Source organism: Aythya fuligula, chromosome 1, assembly GCF_009819795.1.
Source record: "Aythya fuligula isolate bAytFul2 chromosome 1, bAytFul2.pri, whole genome shotgun sequence".
Lineage (NCBI taxonomy): Eukaryota > Metazoa > Chordata > Aves > Anseriformes > Anatidae > Aythya > Aythya fuligula.
The window spans coordinates 115,244,333-115,267,644 of record NC_045559.1 but is presented as its reverse complement, the minus strand read 5'-3'; the positions used below and the strand labels follow the sequence as shown (position 1 = coordinate 115,267,644).

At 43.3% G+C, this 23,312-nt stretch overlaps 1 protein-coding gene across 4 annotated transcripts in view; it reads right to left on the bottom strand.

Annotated features, from left to right (window-relative positions):
• Nucleotides 1–22,725, bottom strand: part of PKNOX1 (PBX/knotted 1 homeobox 1) — a 42,018-nt gene extending 19,293 nt beyond the window's left edge. The window contains exons 1-5 of one of the 4 annotated variants that reach the window (XM_032191806.1): nt 22,668–22,725; nt 13,386–13,473; nt 8,732–8,833; nt 5,372–5,499; nt 4,028–4,199 (exon numbers count right to left, since the gene is read on the bottom strand). In XM_032191806.1, the coding sequence (XP_032047697.1) occupies nt 4,028–4,199; nt 5,372–5,499; nt 8,732–8,782 (351 nt within the window). In that variant the 5' untranslated portion in view covers nt 8,783–8,833; nt 13,386–13,473; nt 22,668–22,725. Of the gene's footprint in view, nt 1–4,027; nt 4,200–5,371; nt 5,500–8,731; nt 8,834–11,455; nt 11,517–13,385; nt 18,660–22,667 lie in introns of those variants that run through there. The other 3 variants (XM_032191804.1, XM_032191814.1, XM_032191822.1) reach the window with 3 other exon arrangements.
• Nucleotides 22,726–23,312: the final 587 nt, after the last annotated feature.

The following is a 23,312-nucleotide window of genomic DNA, read 5'->3' as shown; positions in this document are numbered from 1 at the left end:
TTGTCTGACAAATCTGGTGGCCTTCTACGATGGGGTTACAGCAGTGGTGGACAGGGGAAGAGCAACTGCCACCACCTACCTGGACTTGGGCAAAGCATTTGACACCATCCCATGACAGCCTTGTCTCTAAATTGCAGAGACATGGCTTTGACAGACTGACCACTCGGTGGATCAGTCTGTCATGGGCTGGATGGTCACACTCAGAGAGCTGTGGTCAACATGAGTGACAATGATGGGTGGCATTCCTCAAGGGTTGGTATTGGGACTGGCGCTGCTTAAGATCTTTGTAGGCAACACAGAGAGTGGCATTGAGTGCATCCTTACCAAGTCTGCCAGTGACACCAAGCTGAGCGGTGCAGTTGACATGCGGGAGGGAAGGGATGCCATCCAGAGGGACCAGGACAGGCTTGAGAGGTGGGCCTGTGCGAACCTCATGAGGTTCAACAAGGCCAAGTGCAAGGCCCTGCAGCTGGACCAAGGCAATCCCAGAGCAATGGATTGAGGGGAGCCCTGAGGAGAAGGCCCTGGGGGTGTTGGTTGGCAAGAAGCTCGATGTGAGCCAGCAACGTGTGCTTGCAGCCCAGAAAGCCAACCGCATCCTGGGCTGCATCAAAAGCAGCGTGGCCAGCAGTGAGGGAGGGGATTCTGCCCCTCTGCTCTACTCTCCTCAGACCCCACCTGGGGCACTGCGTTCAGCTCTGGGGCCCAGCACAAGAAGGAAATTGAAGTATTAGAGCAAGTCCAGAGGAGGGCCACAAAGATGCTCAGAGGGTTGGAGCACCTCTCCTATGAAAGGGTGAGGGAGCTGGGGTTGTTCAGCCTGGAGAAGGCTCAGGGGAGACCTTACAGCAGCCTGCCAGTACCTAAAGGGGCCGGCAGGAAGGCTGGGGAGGGGCTCTGTCAGGGAGCACAGTAATAGCACAAGGAGTAATGGCTTTAATTTAAAGGAGGGTAGGTTTAGATTAAGTATAAGAAAGAAATTCTTCACTGTGAGGGCGGTGAGGCGCTGGCACAGGCTGCCCAGAGAAGCTGTGGGTGCCCCATCCCTGGGGGTGCTCAAGGCCAGGCTGGATGGGGCTGTGGGCAGCCTGGGCTGGGGGGAGGTGTCCCTGCACACGGCAGGGGCATTGGAATTAGATGATCATTAAGGTCCCTTCCAACCCAAACTGTTCTGTGACTTTATCATTCTCAAAAGAAACTGGAATTAGAGGGCTAAATGAAAACAGCACATGTGTTGAACTTTGAGTTATAAAAAAAAAAAAAAAAAGAGGCTTCGCAAATTAGCAGACCCACTTAATGGAAAACAGAACTAATTCTCATTTTCATTTTGAGTGAAGTAGTGGAGGCAAATATACTCCCAAAAGTTTTTTTTTTGGAGAAAAAGATGTGGAAATTTCTATTGGTGTTTTTAAATTCACAGCCAATGCACAGCACTCAAGAGATGCCACTGATAGCAGCGACGAAAAACAATGAACATGCTACAGAGTAAATGAGATAAAGAAGCAATTCTAAAATTATACACATTCCTGGTAGTCAGCTTATCATGTAACTGGTCAATTAACAAGATGCCGAAACTGGTACATTATTTAGAGAAGTTCATGTGCAATTCATTCTGTAACAACCAACAGTCCCACAGGATTTTGTACATGGGCAAAATAGTATCTGTTATGAACTGCAGTTTTTACCTCGGATTTAGTCCTCCTGAGGAAGTAATGGCCCTTTAAAGTATTTATGCATCAATAATGCACTTCATTATTATCATTAATTTGTATGAATGCTTTCCTGTTCAAAGGGGATCTGAAATGATGGTACCAGTGCCCCATAGCCACGAAAGATTTCTCCGCCACAACGGAAGAGCCATACTCCTCACGGACAATCTCATTATAACCATTCTCAAGTACTTATTTTCTGCTTACCTATAAGACAATCATTACATCATGCTACCAGTATTTCAGACGTATTACACCACTGAGATTTCAAATTATAAAAAAAAAAAAAAAAAAAAAAAAAAAAAAAGCACCCCATACCACTGCTTCTCACAACAGAGCAGTAACTAAAAAAAAGAGAGTATTTTTTTCCCTTTGCCTTACTTTTTCTTCTTTCAGATTCTGTTTTTATTTCCTACAGAGGCAACAGTCATTCTGCGACTGGGTTTATCCATGAAACTGTTTTAGTGTGTGTATAGTCAATAATTCCTTCTAACTAGATAACTAAATCACTGTCTTTATCAGTAAATATTTCTCAAATGACCTGCTTCAAAGATCTAATGATTAAGCCATGAAACTGAGATTTTGGGGTTTCAATTCTGTTCTAGTTTTAATTCTGGTTGAAGTGGCCAATGCCTGTTCTTCAATTCTTCATTTATAAACTGAAAATCTTTACACTAATACTGAGAGTATCGTTATGTATCATGTTATGCACCCTCCTTTACCTGCTTTCCCATCTGAAGTGTATATTTGAACTTCAGTGAGCCTCAGAATGTTTCCGAACTGAAAATAAAAGCCTCTGTAAAACAAACAGCTCCACAACCCAGGCTATAAGAGAGCTTTGTAAAAACACTCTTGAAGATGGACTAGTGCAAAGTGAGTTGTGTTAAATTCATGCATCCTTGAAGAATATTTAAACTAAGGTGACTTTACGTTTACATAGATTGAGATCATTAACACGATGCATGAAGCTATTTCCATCCCAGGCACCGTAAAACTTACAGTGAAAAGGCTGTAACAAACAGCTGAGAAAGGTAACTTTCTATACCTTTTTAGCTTGTCATAAAAGCTTGCCTCATTCTGCAACCTGCTGCCTTCTGCTTTCTTTTCTCTCACATCGCTCTAAACAGATTCTTGCAGCTTTACTTTCAATGATGATACTTAAATATTATCTTCCCAGAACTTAAGTGCACTGAATATCAGTCTATAAATCACAAAATGCTTGGAACAAAATCAGGTTATACAAAGTGACTATCTAGTCTGCCTGCAAAAACAGCCAAAAATCAACCCTATTTTGCAACCCTATGCACCCCTCCTTACACACTGCTCATGGTAGCATGACTGCCACTTCTAAACAGCATCTCTTAAGCCTCGGTTCTGTTTAGAGGTTTTCTCCAGGTATGTTATCTTAGCCTCCCACACAGGATATTAATTGTGCACATAAGTATTTCTAAATAAAGGCTTTAAAACCTTACTTTTTCTAATTGTTGTTTACAATTACTGTCCATTTAGATTTATTTGTGAACTTCAACATTTTAAGTAGCTTTTTCTCCTATGAAGTAGACTCAAAGACAAAGACTTGTTTTATTACAGTCACCTTAAAGGAACAGGTTTTCCAAAACAAAACAAAGCCCTGTAGACAAACACTTGACCCCTATAATTCTAGCAACTCTTGAACATGATAAAATTGATTTGCAGCATAACTCTAAAGCGAAGGAGGCAGGTAGACAGTTTAGAAACCAGCAAGCCAAGAGAGGTGTTCTCTAGAGAATACAATTCAAGAGGGAGACTAAGGGACCAGGGAAATGACTTCACCCCAGGAAGGAGTTTCAGAAATCTGAATGAAGACAACAACATACAGACATTTTTCTTACATGCCAAAGAGCTTTTAAGCTCATCTTATGAACAGCTCTTCTCCCACATTAACTGTATGAATCCTGATTAAGAAAAAGTTGAAGAAACTTACACCCATGGTATGCTTTTGATAAACATATGTGCTATGCTCAACAACTTAAAACTGATTTGCAGAGTCAACCTGGCTACAGAAAGCAGATGTTTCTGTTCATCCCTAGTACGTTGATCAGCCAGTTTAGAAACCCATATGGGAAACAACTGTGAAAGATCTAATAAAAGTTTACAGATAAAGGAGAAAAAAAAAAAAAGGATGGGAACTCTTTCTCAGCTTTAACATAATAAAAAAATAACCTTTATAGGAAGAAACAACTGAGCGGAAAGTATAAGCACCAGTTGCGACATGAAATTAGGAAAAAGAGACAAACATGATGATTCTTTCAGAACTAAAATGAACAGTTTACACTTACCAGATTATCAGTTTCTGGATCTTCACAGAAAAAGGGTTTTCCTTCTTTCTCCTGTTTCCTTACAAAATTTTCAATATCTACATCAAAACTTGCAGAAGTTGTACCTTCTGAGCCTTGGGTAGATTGTTCACATTTTTCAAATAATAGTGCTAACAAGGGAAATAGTGGGTGCCTAGAATGAAAGTTAAAATAGATGAATAAGTATTTTTGCTTATGTACACTACTAAAAAGAGAGCTATCTAGCTCGCTTAAGGTAACAGCCACTCATACAAGAAACAGAGACAAGTCTTGGAGGAGAAAGCACATGACATTACTGGCTACAGCAGAACGCGATGAGAGTTTGTTTTTCCGTTTTGACTTATCACACAACCTAGAGGCAAGTAAAGCAGTCAAGTAAGTCTGTTTAAACAAACAGAACCATCACAATCTAAAGAGCTGTGCCATGCTGTTTCATTTACTGTAACTGAGTGGCAAATTGAGATACATCAAATGCAGCACAGTAGAAATGGGGATTAAGACTTACAAGTAGGATGAATAGAGATTTAAGCTTATTTAAAGTCCAAAATGAATAAATAAATCATTTATTCTTCAACGTGGGTCTTATTTACACATCACAACTTCACAGAACTGGCAACAGCATGTATGCTGTACTTAGAGGCCTCCTATGAAATAGGTTAGAATGGCTCAGAGCAGAAGATGCTTTTGTCAGCACAAATCTGCAGATGAGTGGGTATGTCTTACTACTTTTTAACCTGCAAACTGGTAATAATTGTGTGTATAAAGCATTTAAAATGGAAGAAAAATGAAAGAATACTTAAATTCATCAGAACTGATTGTATTGCTCAGCACAGCACTTAACACTGGAAAAAATCTCAAATTATTATGTTTACACATCAACATTTAATTCAGTTTGAGTTAATTTCTGGACAATAGATTGTAATCCCTGAAGAAAAGGGAGTAAAGATTGACCTAATTACAACAAAATCCCACATTAAAAACAAAAACCACATCATAACAAACTCAACGGTCTGAATAGCTCGCTATATTGCACTTGCTCTTTAAAAGCAGCCAGCTTTAGAATATCACTAAAACGATGCTGAAATAGAAAGAATCCCACAATAAAGGCAAGGTTTTTTTGGATAAATAATAACAGTGAAGTTAATGTGATCTCCTTCTTTCGCTGGATACTACTACTGAGACAGATAGCCAAGATATCATCTGATTTTAAGCTGCCTATACTATTAAAACAAACAAACAAACAAACAAAAAAAACAAAACCACGAAAGAACGAAAAACCAAACCTCTCTTTAACCTTCAAAAGACAGAGCATGAGTCCATTACTACCTGTAAATGGCCTGCTTGTCTGCATCCATTGGCGTTTGAGATTCTACAGGGGCAGGACTCACCCCTTCTGCATCAGTTTCAGAGCAGTTGGGATCTTGTTCAGTTTTTAACTCTGTTACTACTTGCATCTGTAGAAAAAGGATAAATTATTTGTAGCTCTGTATGCTTGACATAAAATAAGTGTACTGTTTTCTAAGGAAATAGCAATGCAAAGGGCTACTAAATTGCCAGAAGGTTGGTATGACTTGGCAATTACACAAAAAGCCGCAGCAGTAACAAGAAAACTCTTTTAATCCTTGAGACTTTTTGATGGGTGGTGTAAAGGTCATTTCAAGTTTCAGCACTCAGCTCGAAACTGGAAATACAGATATTAGTAAATTGTTAAAGCATTTGTTTTCGAAGTGGTGATTTTTGAAGCAGGCTAGACTCCAGTGCTCCAAAAAATCTTACAAGGATGTCCACATAAAAAGCCTTTAGGATGGAAACACAGGAAAGAAAAGCTTCTATGCTGAGAGTTCTTTTTTCTTTTTGTACTTTGTATCAGGATACAGGAGAAAAGAGATCCTGAAGTTTTTCTTACCAATTAAAATGCATGTTTTCTTAGAAAGCTAAAATATTGTCCTACCCATCTCTCAGTTATCAGGAGCATAACTTTCACCAAATTTATATATTGAGATAGTAAGTTATTTTAGGAACATCAAGCTTCTGGAAAAACAGTAGAAACTGCTGCTACAAATCCATTTAACAAAAACATTTCAGCAAATTTTGAGGGGGGGGCTAAGTACCTGCCATTCAGAAGTATTTTTAAAGATACTATCTGTCAGTTTATCTAAATGCAATTCACATATTCATACACAGATTTAGTCACCTCATGTAAAAGCTGTCAGTCTAAAGCAATAAATTTCCATGACATGGAAAAAAACCTGTCTGGATTGACGGTCAGCAAGTGAGTGGAGCAAGAAAAAACTGCAAAAAGGTAGAAAAAAGTAGAAAGACCTATGGAACTATTTAAAAGACTGAATAACTCCATAGTCCCCGTGACTGTGTGAAATACCTCCTCACATTACCATTATTGATCCCACCTGTGGGGTCAGCAACTGCTGAATTCCAGGCTGCTGTTCCATTAGCGGCGTGGCTGCAGTTGAACACCTGTCTTCCAGGGGACAGCTTTTCTGCTTCCCTATGGCTTTTTCCTGCCCCTTGCCTCCACCCTCCCCCTCTGTTAGCATCCACACGTTCAACTGTTTGTTTGCAAAGCCCCGATTGCCTCACCAGATGTATTTCGGAGCACAGCACCACAATCTGCCACCACTGGACAAACAACGTACAGCCGCAGCTCCTACCCAGCCCATCCTGCATTGCAGCGGGTGGCTGGCAACGCCTTGGAGGCTCTTCCCAGGTGTTGGAAGTGGTTTTCCCCACCACCCCCAGTTAAATGTCTTTCAGAGTAAGTGGTATCTTAAAGGGGAGTCATAGTCGTCCCCCCACAACCCAATGCCTCGGTTTTTTCCCTTTTGAGCACCGGCAGCTTCTGTACAAAACAAGAGGTCGCTGTGATCTTTTCTGCTGTAGCCCTAACAAGTTTTGTCTGGAGCAGAGACAGATGCTACTCTAGGTATCACCATGCAGTCAGATTTGACAGCTTTAAAAATGGACTCAAGACTGCAATCCTCTGCCCTCTTTCCCCCTTTGATATACGTACACGTCACAGGAGCCCTCTGAGAGGGAGGGGAGCTGCCCTCCAGGAACTATCAGAGAATCTGACTCTGACACGACTTCATCTATTTCCACAGAAGGGAAGCAAAAGGCATTTACACCGCCCCAGCGAGGGCCTGAGAGAACTGAAAGGCGTGTGCTTTATTACCTGTCAGGGGCATGTTCATGCAAAATAGGAACCTGAGCAAACGACACAGTGTCCAACCCAGTGCAGCATCCTACCTCGTAAAAAGCTTCCTCAGCAGGCAGAGATGATTTTTAAGCCAGAATGCTGGCAAAAATGATGCAATTTAATGAACATATTTCTTGGCTAATGACAAGAAGGAGGAGCAAAAGAGGGGGTGACTCCTACATGTGATTATAAATGTTGAGCCACACATCTGCAGACTTTGAAGGTGGAGACTGTTTAGTTAGGGCTCTACCTTGCCAGGAAGAGGAAAGAAAGAACTCACTTCAAACTGCGAGCTATTTTCTGTGGGCCATTTCTACATTACAAAAGAAGCAGGCACCAAAATTACCTGCCTATATTGGTCACAGAGTTGAAAGCACAAAACAAATGGAAGGAAAATGATCTCTCCCAATCTGTTCTATATAAAACCACATCCTACTTTCACTGAAGTGACACAGAGTGCATGTATTTGCTGAGGGAATAAAGTAAAAGATGTAAGGCAGGTGAGAAGAGAAAGAAATTATAACTGCAATAAAAACAGCAGACAACTACAAAAAAAGCAATAATCTCAGACTGCATTCAGATAAACATTTTTCTTTTATAAGAGATGGAAAAAGTTGCCGTTTTTCTTCTGACTGTTCACCACTGTTGCCATCTGCTGACAGAAGTACTGGTATTTACTGCTTAGGGCTGACACACAGTAACGTAAAAATGGGTCTTCAGAGTACAGGCCACTGGCATGACTTGTCTCCAATTAACAGTATTTTAATTTAGCAATTCAAATCGTTGCAATACACAGCCTGTTGTACAAAAAAAGAAACATCATGTCCAGACATATCCTACTAGGCTTCCTAATTCTTGCTGTTAACAGAAATAAAAGACTGGTAGAGCAATTCTTATTCGTAACCTCCTTACAGTAATTGAAGTATTTTACCAGTTTTCAGTCTGCATTGTCATTGCTACAACTCAAACTAGCAAATAATAGCTATGCTAGATAACTAAATTTATAGATAGTTCTAGATAACCAGATTGTTCTATAGATAGTTCTAGATAACTAAATTTATACTTCATTGCTCAAGACCAAGATGCCTATGGCTGCCTAAATGTCATCTGACTATTGTAATTGCAGACACACAGGAACACCAAAGAATCGTGTACTCAAAATATTAAGGATACACACCTGACTTTCCTAAAAATAAGAACATTACAACACACAATCCAGAGCAGAATCAGAAGAAAACCCCCTTACCTATCCGTTCTTCCAGAAGTTAAGCGAAGTCATGCGAAGATCAACTTTTAATTGAAAGTTTTTAATAAAAGCGTTCAAATATTAAAGAATATTAGCTCATCACCGTAAAGATCTTGTTTTTACAAGTAACAGCAGGTACTGAAATAATGCTAAAGCAGGCATTAAAGTCACCACGTCCTTCTCTTGCTAACTGTATTAGTTCATGGAGAAAGAAAAACACACTTACCTGTTGTCCATCTTGATAGTTGTCTATACTTAATGTCTGTGTTGCCATCATGGTTAAGAATATGTTAATTATGTCAAATCATCATAAGTATGAACAACTATTCTTTAAAAAAGAAAAAAAGAAAAAGAAAAAGAAAAAAGTCCGTTACAAAAGTGACCACTGAATCCAGTTGCAAAAGATATAAAATACATTAAGAGTTATAACACCAAAATAAAAAAATCAGCGAGTCTATTGACAATGAAAGTTACGTGTATTTTCTCAGTGAAATGCCACACAGGAAATCACAACAAGCTTCATCACTAAAACACTCATTCTGTCATTTCAGATTTTAACATTAGATTTTTAATCAGAGGATGAGGTCCTGATACATTCATAAAGTTCAGGTGAACTTTAGTTAAGCGCTGCAAAAATAAATGCTAACTTATTGAAGGTAATACATAAAATATAGAAAGGAGCAAAGATTTGTTTCTTTGTTCTGTAAAGGCTAACAAACACCACGTTGGCCCATAAGTGAAAAAAGTATTGAGACTAGCAGTGATGAAGCAAGTGTAGGAAGTGTTAAGGAATGCCAATTTACTCATGAGTATGAATCTTATGTTCTAAAATTAGGGCCCCAAATTACTTTTGGAAAGCTAAGTTTCAAATCACTTCTGAAATAAGCAATCTACTGTCCAAGTCATGCAAGGCTCAGCAAAGGATGGAACAATACCTAACTATTTTTAAACAATTGGGCCTGTGAAGTTATATACTTTGAAAAGCAACTTAGGAATTCACGAGTCTCATTTTCATAGACATTTAATACTTTGGGAAATATTAATTTCAGTGAGATTTATGAAACAAATAAATGTATGCCTGTCATTCCCTCTAAGAATTAGTTGGAGTCTGGTAACTAGATGAGCTTAAAAAAAAGTCCATCAAACTATTATTTTACTTTCAATTTTCTTGTCAGATTAGCAGGCACTACAATACAAATCGCCCAATCCATTAAGCTGTTACCATTAAATATTACCATGGAGCTCAATTTTTCTTGACATGTAGGAGTCCTAATGTTTAGCTACTATGAAAATAGTCGTATTAAAAAAAAAAGTCAGAGCTCATGCTTTAAAATGATTACACCCAGGTATTCGTTCCAGGTTTCCTGCTCTCTTCTGTTTCTATCAGCACTGAGGAATGAGGTATTAGAATTCTGACCAGCCTAAGATCTGTACTGAGAACTATTTTCTTTGTAATGTGTTCAATCACTACAAATGCCTAAACTGTTTTCAAATCATTCCTTAACCATTGCGTACTAGTACTATACAGGACCATTTTGAAGAGTAATTTTCAGTTCTGGAAAGCTGTATCTCCTGCGGATAATAGCAGTCACGTGTAAAAGGTTTCGTTTAGGAAACACAGGACAAATTTCAAGATACCCTTCTTCGAGCTCGGTTCTGGCACAGGGTCACGGCATGGCTGAACAAGTTTCTGTCTGCAGACAACACGCACGGATCGCCTGAAGCAGCTTGCAGCCTTGTAGCTAAAAGGTATGCGGGGCTTTGGGAACTCCTGCGCTGGAGTATGTTTTTCTTCAGAATGCAGCTGACAGAAGAAGAGAATAAAGACTGCATGCAGGGCTTTTCTAATAGCTTTAAGGCAAGTGTTGTCTGGTTGCGGTTTGGTGGCAACCAGCACCCCGTAGGAGCCAAGCTCTCTGAAGTGTTTTGGTTCGAGCAGCAGAGTCCCAAAACTTCCTGCCTGAAGTCGTGCCTCGACGAGCCAAAAGCCTCACATGGCGTTTGTGTGTGGTTGTAACATACACCAAACACACAGTATTCACACATGAAGTGAACTAACTCTAGCCCAAACGTTAATATTCTGTTTCTTTATACAAACAGCCCTGGGGAGGGATCCAAAATCTCTTCTGTCATGTGGCTTCACTGGTCTGTGCCTCATGACAAACACTTAGCTTATATTTATTAATAAAGACAAAAACCATCAACAGAACAAGATCCTCAATCCCCGTAATCCCAAATCTCACGCTGACACTAGCATGAAGAATACCTTTTAAGTTTTTACACAAGTGTTACAAAACCACACTTTCTCCTTAGACTTTTTTTTTTTTTTTTTACTAGCTATGAATCATTCCATGTTAAAGTTAAATCAGGTATTTAGGCTTAGGTATCTTTCCAAGAGAACTTTAAGGGAACACATTATAAGGGCTAAAACATCAGCCCTGAAAGCTTTTACCTTACGTTTAAGTGTTTATTTTCTCAGAATTGATAGCTTACAACTAGGGCATTAATGATTGACTGTACTGACAAAGTAAAGAGGCACGTGCAAAATCCTGCTTTTCTTCCCCAAAAGGCACACGTTTCATTTCTGACTGAGATATCAGAAGCACACACCAGACTACCCTCAAAATCAAAACAGAGCATTTGAGCAGAGCACACGCATCAGTCAACAAGGAAACAGTAAACACAATTTGGTGATTATTTTAGAAGTGGTTTCACTCACAAAATGTCGTTGAAGAAATTGTCTGACTGTGGGAGAAAGATAAGTTCTTAGAAATGAGGAAACAAGAAGAGGTAAAACAGTTGAAGAAGTGTACGCTTAGGATGCCTTAGATTGAGCAAAGAGGAGAGCTAATATTAATGACACAAAGAACACCACGAAGAGGGAAACAACAAAGATAACGCATCCGAAGAGGTGAAGACAATAGACAATGGCAAGAATTTCTGGGCTGACCCCTCCTTCTAGATTTCCTGGAGGAAGAGACATTCCGCGTTTGGAAACAACCTCAGTCCACGTGAAGGACGGAAGAAAGAGGTGCTCAGCTTTGAGCTAGATGCACAATTTCTCCAAACAGCCTCACTCTCTCCCAGTGGAATGGCTGGAAAGGATTCTACGTGGGTATATTCTTCATTTCCCATAAGAGCTTCCCCTCTGACTTATAATTACAGTAGAGGAAGATTAAGCTATTAGGCAAGATAGCAACTGATGAGATTTAGTGAAGACAACTACTGCAAATCAAGAAGAACAAATTGAGCTAATGACACACTTAAATTGAGGCAATTAACTGAGGAATTACTTTAGTTCACTAAAGAGAAACATCTCCTCATTATCCAGTAGTGGTTAGAAACAAACTGTGTTAGACTTCAAGAAAAAGAACTGAAAAGGTATTTACACATTTGGCTTTTATAACCTAATTTAGGATCCGGCACCCAGTTCCAGTTAGCAGATACACAGCCTCAGCAGATGTTCGTTCGGCAAGCAACGATGCTAGATGAAGCTGGTATCACTCCCAGATGTTTATCACTGCCACCCTGCCAGAGCTAATTGCTTCCACAGCCCTACCCCTGAGCTCAGCGAGCACGTGAACGACGGCTGAGCCCTTCTGCATAAAGTCAGCCAGGCTAGTTCGACCCACTGTTAAAGGTGGCTATGATGCAAACCAGCTGACTTTGTCTCAGGCACATTGCCGTGCACTCACACAACCCCTGCTCTTGGCTGACCTACGAGTGTGGTAATTTCTGGTTCATGTGTGGTGATTATCAACTCACAGCAGGACCATCTTTAACCAGCACGGCTATGCCTAACGCTATATGGCCTAAGGTATCTGAAGCGGGCCTAAGCACACATGACTCCTGGCCAGCTCAGCTTTAAAAATTCCAATTATTCTTCGTGAAAGAAATTGAGAGTAGAAGGAAAACAGTGCAGCTGTGTTACATTCAAAGAGTTACAGACAACAAAAATAGCCAGCGGCTGGGAGGGTCTGCCAGTCTGCTTCACGCAGAACAGAATTAACCTCATTTTATTTAGTTTGAAAACAAAACGCAAGGAAATGTTTCATGTAAACTGGAAGCTGACACATGAACTGCAACCAGAAACACCACTGACATCTGCGGGGAAAAGGAATTCGTGAAAGCATTTTGTTTCGCAAAACAAACTGAAAGGGAAACAATTCAAGCCTTTAAATAAAAACAAGCGCGGAGGTAAAACGTAGAGTAGAAAGGAAGCTAAATCGAGAGGGGTGATCATAATTAGAAATGTGCAGCCTGTGCAAGTTAAAGAGTGTCTAAGCAAAAAGATTAAAGGTGAGCTGAAACACGTACTCAAAGTGATTACTTCACGTCCATCACTCCTCACTTGCTCTACTTACCCCTTCATAATTAAGAGCACAGGGACCACCCAGTAACGTTAACAGAAGGTGCAAGTACGCTGTTGGAGTTCAGTAATATCATTTTTAACATATACAAGCTACAACAGATGTTTGTAAGAGATATAAATAGTTATGCTTCAGGGTATAAACCAGCCACTAACTGTCTGAAGGTTGTGAAGAAACTACCCAACTGACTTGTTAACACGTAATTGTTCCTTTTAATTTTCCCCTATATACGTCCTTTTGAAGTACTTCAGAGAGAAACGGGCGACGGGCAGAATCAGTATGGCTATTTGTTCCCTCATTCTTAACTTGAGCCCTGGCGTTTGCTGTGTAACACACACCCTTATAATCAATTCAACAAAGTTAAAAAGAATCAAAACCTCAAGCCTGTTTGATGCACAAAAAGCATCTAGAACTGGCTTTGCTTGGCATCAAAATGCAGAGTGATATCTGCTCCCATGGCACACCGCTTTCTAAAAGAGCTCAAAAACCTGCTGGGAGAAAGCTGCTCACCCCTCTCCTTCCTTCAGCGGGCTGAAGACGCCATTATCTCATCCCGGCAGAGGGAATCCCACTGACGGACCAGGTGCAGGGCAGGAACCTAGGAACCAACAGAGAAAGGTTCAGGAGGAGACAACAACACGAAACATTCTTTCTGAGACTGATTATGATGAAAGAAAAGTTTACGTTTTTCTTCCACCGAAGGAAGAAGCAAACTGAGAGGCATTTTTCTTTGCAGTTTTTCTGCATTTTTAATAACCTGTATCACCCCTACTGTCCCACAGTACTGGGGACAGTAGCCCCTGATGGTATTACATTCGTTCTTCGTCTTTATCTTCGTCTTTGCTGATGCTCGTAACAGAAAGCTGTTTGGACTGCTGACTTGTTCTTGAATCTTCACTTGAATTCTTCACTCTCTGGTTCACTGTCTGTCTGCTTAGACTAGACAAGACACATCCCAAAATAAAACTAAAAAATGCAAATAGGAACAACTCATCAGTGGTTTAAAGGAAGTTCTGCATAAAAATTCAGCATGAAGCCAAGAAAGGTCAAAGACTTTTTTTTTTCTCTTTCCCCCAATGTAAGTCTCCTTCATAATCATGCTTTGATTTGACTGTGGAATGTATTCTAATGATGGCTACAATCAAGTAATCTGCTACGAGGTAAGCAGTAGCAGCATACGAAGGAGCATGAGCCATCATTGGTACCGTATGTTCAGAGAAGGCAGGTTCTGCTACACAATTATTCAACCATCTTAAAAAGCTTTCAAAAAATATCACTTAAAATTACTTTTATTTATTTTATTTCACATTGCATGACACATTAAAGCTACTTTACAGACTAGTAACAATTGTGCAAGCAAAGCAGCAAGGATAGCGAAAGCATTTAGAAAACACAACTGCTGAAAAGCACTAAAGAAAGCCTGCAAAAATATCTCAGGGGAGGTTCCTGGCACTAATGTTGTACAAAGGCCAACCCAAACAATATGATGGCTAAAACACACAGCTGAGGTCTTGAGTTGGACTATCTCCCTTTCTCACAAAAAGTTCTCATGTTCCCAGTTTTGCCATCTGTATAAAACCTGTAACAAAGATAACGCCATTTTTGAAGGCGAGATGAAGTTGGCGTTTACATTTGAGAACCGGAATTTACCTGTGCGTAGTGTACAAGTAATGGTTTTTCAGGCGAGTTCACAGAAAAACAAAATGCTGAAGGCCAGCCAATACAGAGGCCATCTCGAGTACACGAAACCTCGCTCTGGAAGAGCTGGGAAGATACTCAGGGGAGCTATAAGGCAGCCTGTGATTTAGTCGCTGGTTGGAGATCAACTACTGGGCTAGGAGTCTCAGTCCACGCTGACGTACCCACTCATGAAGCCTCGAAGGGCAGATGAGGTGCTAGTTCTCATCGCTTTCTCTAAAGCTCTCAAAGACCTGTGTCCCCCAGGAATGGCCTTCTCTCATTTTTGGAGCTTCTCAACTCTGCCATGAGAAGACACCGCACCCCTTCTTCACACACTATCCACGTTCTGTCATTTTGATACTCGTTTTCACCTACCTCAACTTACAGGGCTACTTTCAAATACAGGACGTCTCACTATCCAGAGAGTCTTCTGAATGTAGGTCACTGCCAGATAAACGGGCATTATCCACGCCTTGTCTCTGCTCAGACTTAAAGGAGCACTTCATGTTGTCATTCTGAAGAGCCTGCTCTTCCTTCCGCTCAGAAACTACTGCAGCAATGAACCCCGTGCACCACTGCTGCCAGACTGCATCACTCAAGAAATATACCACGTACAAAGAAGAAACTGGCCCTTCCTGGCAATGCCTGCAGCTGGTATCAGCAAGCCTCCCGACCACGTGTATGAGCAATCGAGGGCAGAAGGAAGGAAGTACTCAAGAAACACAGGCCCAGGTGGAAGATGCTACAGAGGAAGAGGTTTGGCTGAGGAGCCAGAGAACATTGCAGTCTTGATGCTTTCTTCCAAAAGACACTTGAGAGAGATTGAGACTACAGAGTCTACCCTAAAACGTATCAGAGAGATCCGAGCTTGCTTGTTTTGTCCTCCCATCTGTCTCAGAGGAGGCAAGAACAGGAAGCAGACGTGGTGTTAAGGACAGTATCAAGGCACTGTGGGGCCTAAGCTTGGAATTACCACTGCCAGCGTGTCTTCTTCCTCTTACCCCTCTTGCAGACGAGCTCTGAAGTCCCGTTATCAAGGTAGAGAAGACAGCTACAACACCACAACAGATGGCTGCTTGCTTTGTCACTTGAAAACTGTATCACAGCTAAAGGTTTTTGTTCCGAGGTAAAATACGGCCTTGTTCACTCAAGCACAAATGAAGCCTCTGCTCAACCACGCTCATTTTGCATGGCAGGAAGAAACAAAGACCTGTGCATAGTCATATAGACAAATACATTAAGGGTGAGATACATTGATATGTTTATAGACTCAAATACTAATAATGAAGCAAAATGTGGAGTATAGATGACAACTTGCAGGCAGAAATTCATTCTAGCCCTGCTGCAATGGGTCTTTATCTCCATCAAGCTGCCTACAGAGAGATGGTTAGTAAAATTAAGACAACCAAACCAACGTGAAGTTGCTGCATGCAAGTTTATTAAAACTGCGCTTGACGAGAACGTGGGCCGCATTCAGGAGCAAGGTGGCTTTCATTTCCTCTGTCTTTTGTAGTTTCGCAGTGCGGTCATTATTTAGAAATACTGCACTTTCAGAAAGACGACGCTCCTGTTCAGGAATATAATACCAGCCTCGGGGAGTTGCACTACCCAGATACAGCTAACCAGTTATTACACAACAGCTCCTCTGTCAATTTCCCTGGGAGACGAGCCCTAAAAAAGCCCCCAAACCAATTTTCTGCTACAGTAAAATGAGATTTACTTTGTGTCATTTTTTTCCCCTTGATTGTTTGGTGATGCAATGAAGTTATTTATGTATTAATCTGAACGAAGACGAGATTAAATTAAAAAGAATGCACCTTATACTTTAAGAAACCGAAAATTAAAAATAAATTAAAATTCACTGCTAAAGGTGAATTTCTTCAGAAATACAAGCTGCAACCTATCATTAACCTCCCTGTGCATGCAGGATTTTGAATGTATGTACTGTGTAACACTGACTTCCTTCACCAGGACCACTCCAATACTGTATGTACTGCCTTCTTGTCCCGTTAATTCTCCACTGCATTCCTTTTTTCCAATCATCCCATGTGATAATTTAACAAGGCGTACAAAGAATCTGCATCAAAGGCTTTTATCTTCCAAGCATCACCACACACTGCCACTCAGCATGATAAACGACAAACCACCTCATGAAAAGACTTGTGTCCCTTTAGCAGTTCACACAAGTTGAGCAAACCCTGCTCCCTGAATTTTAAAGGGGTTCTGGAAATCCTCCCATTTGTAGGTACCAAATACAGAAAAGTACTGTATAAAAAAAGTAGCACTCTTTTTTTTTTTTTTTTTTGTAGTACAAGCTACAGTTGCATATGCAGTAACTGATAAAGTAGATGTTAAGGATGTGTAAGGTAACAAATTTCTCAAGGCACAGCAATGGAAGCAGAATTCAGGGCAGCTGGGTCTTCAGCTCCTTAATTCTGCACACGTCCTTCGGGTCTGCACCAACTCGTTTTTGGGGAAGCGCACACAACCATGGTTCATGTAATCATCAGTTTGCCATAGTGCTTCTTTACAAGAAAGACAAGAAATCCTACTCCAATCTGGTCGTAAAAGACTGTCGTCTCAGCGTCCTAAGCATCCCGGCTCCAGGTAGCTCTTGGCATTGCAGAAAGTAATCCTCATGGTCATGAAAACTTCATTCTTCCAAGCATTAAGACTCAAATTCAAGAAACTTCCTGCGGCATCTCAGTTTCTCCTACCCATTTCACACTGTAATTCAACGCTGCTTTATTAGCTCCATAAAGAAGTAGTAAGGAATTAAGGGGACTGGAAGGAAATTTTGGTAAAAGGAAAGCCAAATGTGGGGGAAAGGAAACCTTCCTTCTCTAATTGCTCCAAGACTCCTGTGGGATTAAGAGGAGGAGGGAGCAAAAGCGTTTCCCATCACTCCCTCATTCATTCCCACTACCCACACGGTAAAAGACGATTCCTTTAGCTCTTTCCCCCCTGCATTCTTAACGCTGCAGACTGAAGGACGTTATGGTCCTTGTTTGTGAATCCCGGCACGCACATCATGATGCCGCATACCTAGCTACTTATTACAGGGCAGAGAAGAATTATTTTGTCCCTCAAGATTTACCCAAGACGCTGTCACTGTGACATTTCAGACCTCGCATCAAACAGGGCGCAGTGCCTGCCTTGCTGCTGTAGTGATGGGAGGACCACGTTAGAAAGGCAACCACGAAATGCTTGAAGACCAGAGGACACATAGCAGCAGTTGGGCAGCTGGAACTGCTTCTGGTACAACTTTCCTACTTAGCCGTATGAATTAAACTAAATGAATTACACCCAAGAACCAGGAGTCTGATTTTAATCAAGACTTGCATCAGCACCCAATAAGCTACGACTGAAATTGTGTTTTGTGTTTATAGTTATTTTCATAAAGGAGACCCAGAATAAGAACCCATCTCACTATGCCTTTATTGCTATTAATTACGCTTTACAACGTTAGCAGGACTTTCATAGAGGATGTCACTTCATGGGCATCTGTAAGTTTTCCAACATTCTTATTTACAAAACTAATAAAGTTTCTAATGATTCCTTCTGTAACAGACTAATCCCTAATGATACTGAAGTACAACCGAAGGAAGATGATGAGTTTTATTTAGCTAATAACTGCCTTTAAAATGGGCTTAAGATGTTGAATACGCAACAAGCCCCCCTCTACACATTTCAGGCATTTAAACACTTTGCGGAGACGCTCCGTGGTCAATGATTTTGTTTTTATGTCCTTGACAATTTCAAAACCAATAGTTTTCAGTGGACTTGTGAGCCTGTCAATGAACCAAGCATGAACTTGGACTAGCTGAGAATCTGAAGCAACAAAATCCCAGCCCGGCAGCTGCCAGATCTGGTTCCAATTGCTCAGCAACTTTTCCAGCACCTTTCCCTTTCCAACTCCAACGTTTGGCTCAACAACCCCACTTCACCACTGACTCGAAGCCCCGGAGCAAATCGCTGTTTTCTTTTCAAAGTGGCATTTATTTAAACAACAATTCTCCCTTTCCTGCTCCTCAGCAAACAGCGGAGCACAGCGAACCAGAGGCCATCAGTCTGACTGCCTCCTGCAAGGCAGATGCTCCCCGCTCCAGCCTCTCGTGCTGGAGGCTGCTGCCAGTGCCCCTCGTGCTCCCTGCCTCTCCCCCCCTGCCCCTTCTTCCTTCCCCATCAGGTCTCCTCTTTCCCACCTCTCGCCCTCTCATTCTCTCCGCTCTCACCATCTGTAGCTTTGCTAGCACCGTCCTTTCCATGCTCCTGGGCTTACTGCTTTCCCACCAGGCTTCCATCTCTGTCCCCATCTCCCCGTGACTGCCAATCTTCATCAGTGCCGCTGCCACCTGAGCACCCCGGGGCCGAGGTGCAGCTGAAGGCAGACCACCCAGGATTGCACTTACCCAGCACCTACCGCTGCGGGAAGCATCACGCTCAACTACTTGGTCCAGACGACGACTGCACAGCCAGGTGATGCGCAGCAGACGGGACAACACTCACGTTACACAGAATATGCTGAGGATTTCATAAGCACTTGCCAAGCAATATACTTGAACCATTTTTTCAGAGCTTATACCTTGTTGAAGTTTCCCTAGGAGCAGCCACACGCACCCTGTCGACGCTCACACTCCTTCCCCTCACCCCTGCAGCGCTCAATACCAGAGCCCAAGTGCTGAGATGCTCTTAACTGAGCCAAACACACACTTTTTCTTCCTCTTTCAGTCACCGTATTTACTTTCTCCTGATGTCTTTTTCAAAACTGCTGAGTCATTTTAGCCTAAACTTTCCGGAATAACCCTGCTCAAATATACACATCATGGCAAATTTCAGTATGACTAAGAAATAAGCTACTGAAAACACCTTTAAAAACAATAAAAACCCCAAGTTGTCATGGCCCACAACACACACAGGTGGGACTAGAAGATGCGAATTACGTGAGCGGAGACAGCCCTGGACGTTTTTTAGCTATTAAACATACAGCACAGCGCACACGTTTTCATTCCCCTATTCTCTAGGCATGCACAAAGCTCCGCTTTCTGTCTTACAAACCTCTGTTTCTTTTGAACATGAAAGACTTGGAATTTATTTTTTTTCAGTACTAAAGTGTTATAATACCCTTTTTCCCATTGTTTTGTTTGCTATGCAGTTTGCAAAAAGCTAAGCAGGATGTGAACCATAGCCAGATTTCCGATTTTTTTTTAAAAAACAGATTTTCCCTCTGTACTTGAGAAAAAGCAGAGAATTTGAAAAGCTCACAAGCAAAGTATAAATTGAAGTTTAGCGGTAAATAACTAAATAAATAAACAAAATTCCCCCATTCAGTACTCCGCAGTCTCCCTATTTGTCTGAACAGCAGGCTCATGGGCAGTATGGGATTATCAGTCATTTACCTCTCATTTTCAAAAACCTCCATTTGACTGTTTTACATGTTTAAATGGCTTTCCTGTAGGGGAAAAAAAAAAAAAAAAAAAAAAAATAATAATAAAAAAAAAAAATAGCAAAGAGCTCCTTTACGCATATATGTAGGGGAGGAAAAAAAAAAAAAAAAAAAAGAGAGAGACCATGGGCCTGGAATAGTTGCTGCATTAAAAACAAACGAGTGTGTTTGTATGAAGGCCGGTAAGTGAGTAGGTGAAGCCAAGCAGCCCCAAATTTTATTTCCAGTTCTAACACTGACTTCCTTTTTATCCTTCGATAACATACACAACCCAGTATCCCCATGCTGCTGGCACAGAACCCAAGTTGCTGCCCGTTACCAACTTCCTAAAAGCACGGCAATGCTCCAGCAACAAAAAGATTGGCATTTCCAGATTCTTGGCGTCTTTATTTTCTGCCCCGCTTCCAGCTCCACTTGTGCTACCACCACCACACAGTTGTGACATGAAACAGCCTGGCTGATCGGAGTGAAGAACCCGCTAACCAGCGTGAATATTTTAGCATTCGATTATCTCAGGCAGAGCTGTAATGAGCTGGGTAAAATGCTTTGGCAACATCTGGCAGCGAGCAAGCAAAGGAAAGCACTCTATCAGCAGCTTTTTTCCTTGCTCTCGGAAGCCTCTGCTTAGAAGAGCACTAAGTTGTTTTACATTTTGTACAGCACCGAGCTGTGGTAAAACAACCCCCCGAGAGACTTATCATTTGTAAACCTCCCAACTCTCTCAACAAGCGAGACCGAAGCAACCAGCTGCTGCTGCTGCAAGGCAGAAGTAGCATTTGCGGAATTTTAAATTTCGCACACAGACGCAAACGGATCCAGCCTCACTTACACCGAAATTAAAATATTAATCTGCTTTGTTTTGAACTTTCACGTGTGCCGGTTTTGCCGAGGCAGCATCAGGCTCCTGGAGCACGGAGCGATGCTCTGTCAGCCAAGCCAGCCTACACCTCTCTCCTCGCGGGATGGAAACACCACAGGAGAGGGTTTGCGGGCCGCTGGCTCCTGGCTGTCAGAGCAAGGCTTAGTAACAGCGAAAGAAAGAGTCGCTCTGTTCTGGGAAACTCGTCTGCTTCTCACACGCTTCTGAATTTGCTGTAGTAGCAAGCGGAATTGCTGTGACTTTCCTACAGCGCTGCACTTACAGGACGGGCTAAGGTGTGAGAACAATACAGGCCAAAAGCAAAACTCTGAAAAAGAAAGAAAGTGCAGCTTCCAGGGGGCACATCCACTGCGTAAGACTCGAGAATTTAGCATGACCGCGTGCACTTCATTCGCCCAACTCTGCTCTTTTTAGTTGCGCTCAGGGAAGGCTGCAAGGACTTAAGTTTTAACACGTTACTTCTAGATAGGAATACTTCAAGAGACAAGCCACGTCTTTGCTATGTTATCCAGATTGAGGAATCATACGAATAAACTGTTACGTCTTTAATATAAAAGGCACGTCGACACGTTTTACACGCCAAAGTGAAATCTCCAAATACATACGTTTGGAAATATGTCTTATTTCCAAACTGTACCAGCAGCACACACAAAATAAAAACACTTGAAGGCTTTTCTTTTCCTCTTAGCACACAGGAAACGGCGAGGAGATAAAACTCCAGCCCAGCGAGGCAGTTTAACTGCACAGGGACCAGACGGGAGGCAGGTACAAGCCAGAGACGTTTATGTGGCTGGGGATACACAGACTAAAAGAAAAAATGTACGTCCCAAAATCACGCGGGTCGGTGACAATGAGCAGCGTCGGAGGGTTTTTGTGGAGGTGTTTTAATCGTAAAATGACAAGGAAAGGTGCAAGCAGGGCGCTGAGGAGAGACGTATAGATGGTATTGGTAATAAGCTGACAGGACGCGTGGGGAGAAATGGGGAATTGGTGGGTTTGGAGGGGAGGGAATTCAGAACTGGTGGTTTGGGGTGTAAAGGAATTGGGAATTGGTGGTTTGGGGTATGAAGAAATTGGGAATTGGTGGTTTGGGGTGTAAAGAAATCGGGAATTGGTGGTTTTGGAGGTGAGGGGGTTGCTGGCTCGGGGCGGGTTAAACCCAGCGCCACACCGAGGGGCTCTCCGCACCCAACGGCACCCCCGTTCCTCCTTTTTCAAAAATTCAAACCCAACGCCCGCGGGGGCCGCCTCAGCGAGAGGGGCCACACGAACCCGGCGGCGGCTTCCACCCCACGAACCCTCCTTTAACACCCTCGGGTGGCGGTGGGGGGGGGCGAGGAGCTCCCCGCGGGGCTCCTTTAAGACTCCCCCCCCCTCACACTTCTTCCCCCGTGCGCGCTCCCTCGCGCGCCCCCGCCAGCGGGCGGCGGTTCCAGAAATTTCCTCGCTCCCCCCTCCCCTCCCTCATCCCCCCCCCTCCCCTCCCCCCCCCCCCCACCTCGGCGCGAGCCGCGGCGCGAGCGCCCCCCCCCCCTCCCTCCCCTCCCCTCCCCTCCCCCTCCCCCCTCCCTCCCCTCCGCCCGTGCCCGGCCGCGGCTCCCGCTGCTCCCCCCCCTCCCACCCCTCCCTCCCCTCCTCCTCCTCCTCCTCCTCCCGGTGCCGTGCAGCGGGAGCCGGAGCCCGAGCGGCGCCCGTGCGGGCGGGCGGGCGCGCAGGCGGCGGCGCGGTTGCCGCGCGTGTGTGCGTGTGTGTGTGGCTGGGCGCGGGTTTGAGTGACAGCGCTTACCTGGGTGCCAATCTTCGTCACACTGACAAGCGGCTGCAGCAATCGGGACCCGCACCGCCGCGCCGCGCGTCACCGCGCACAGCCGCGCCGGGCCAATGGCCGCCCGCGCCGAGGCCCCACGCCAGCGCGCCGCCGCGCCACGCCCCGGCGCTGCTCACCGCCCTGCGCGGGGGCGGGGCCGCCGGGCCCCTTCGTGAATATGCATGAAGGGGGGCGTGGTCGCGTCTTATGCCACGCCCTCCCCCCCCGCCCTCCGCTAGGGGAGGTGAAACCACTTCCTCGTTATGGGGGGGGGAGGGAGGTACCAAGGGGCTGAGCGCTGGGGGGGTATGGGGGGGACGCCTCGCCTCAGGGGGTGTCGGGCTGCCACAACGGCCCCGGGGTGCCTCAACCCCGCTTTCAAGGCGCGAGTGGTCAGAGGAAGGAGGAAATTAAATTTTAGGAGACTGTTCCGCACCGACACAGGCGCAGTGGTGCCCACAAAGCACAGCAGCTGCCCGCTCGCTCCCCTTCACGCTGGGACTGCCACAGCAGCTACCCGCTTATTCCCCTGCCCACTTACTCCCCTTCCTCTATTTCCCTTCTCCAATTCCCCTTTCCCAGTTCCAACCAAAACCCAGTCTCCTTCCCCAATTCCACTTCAAA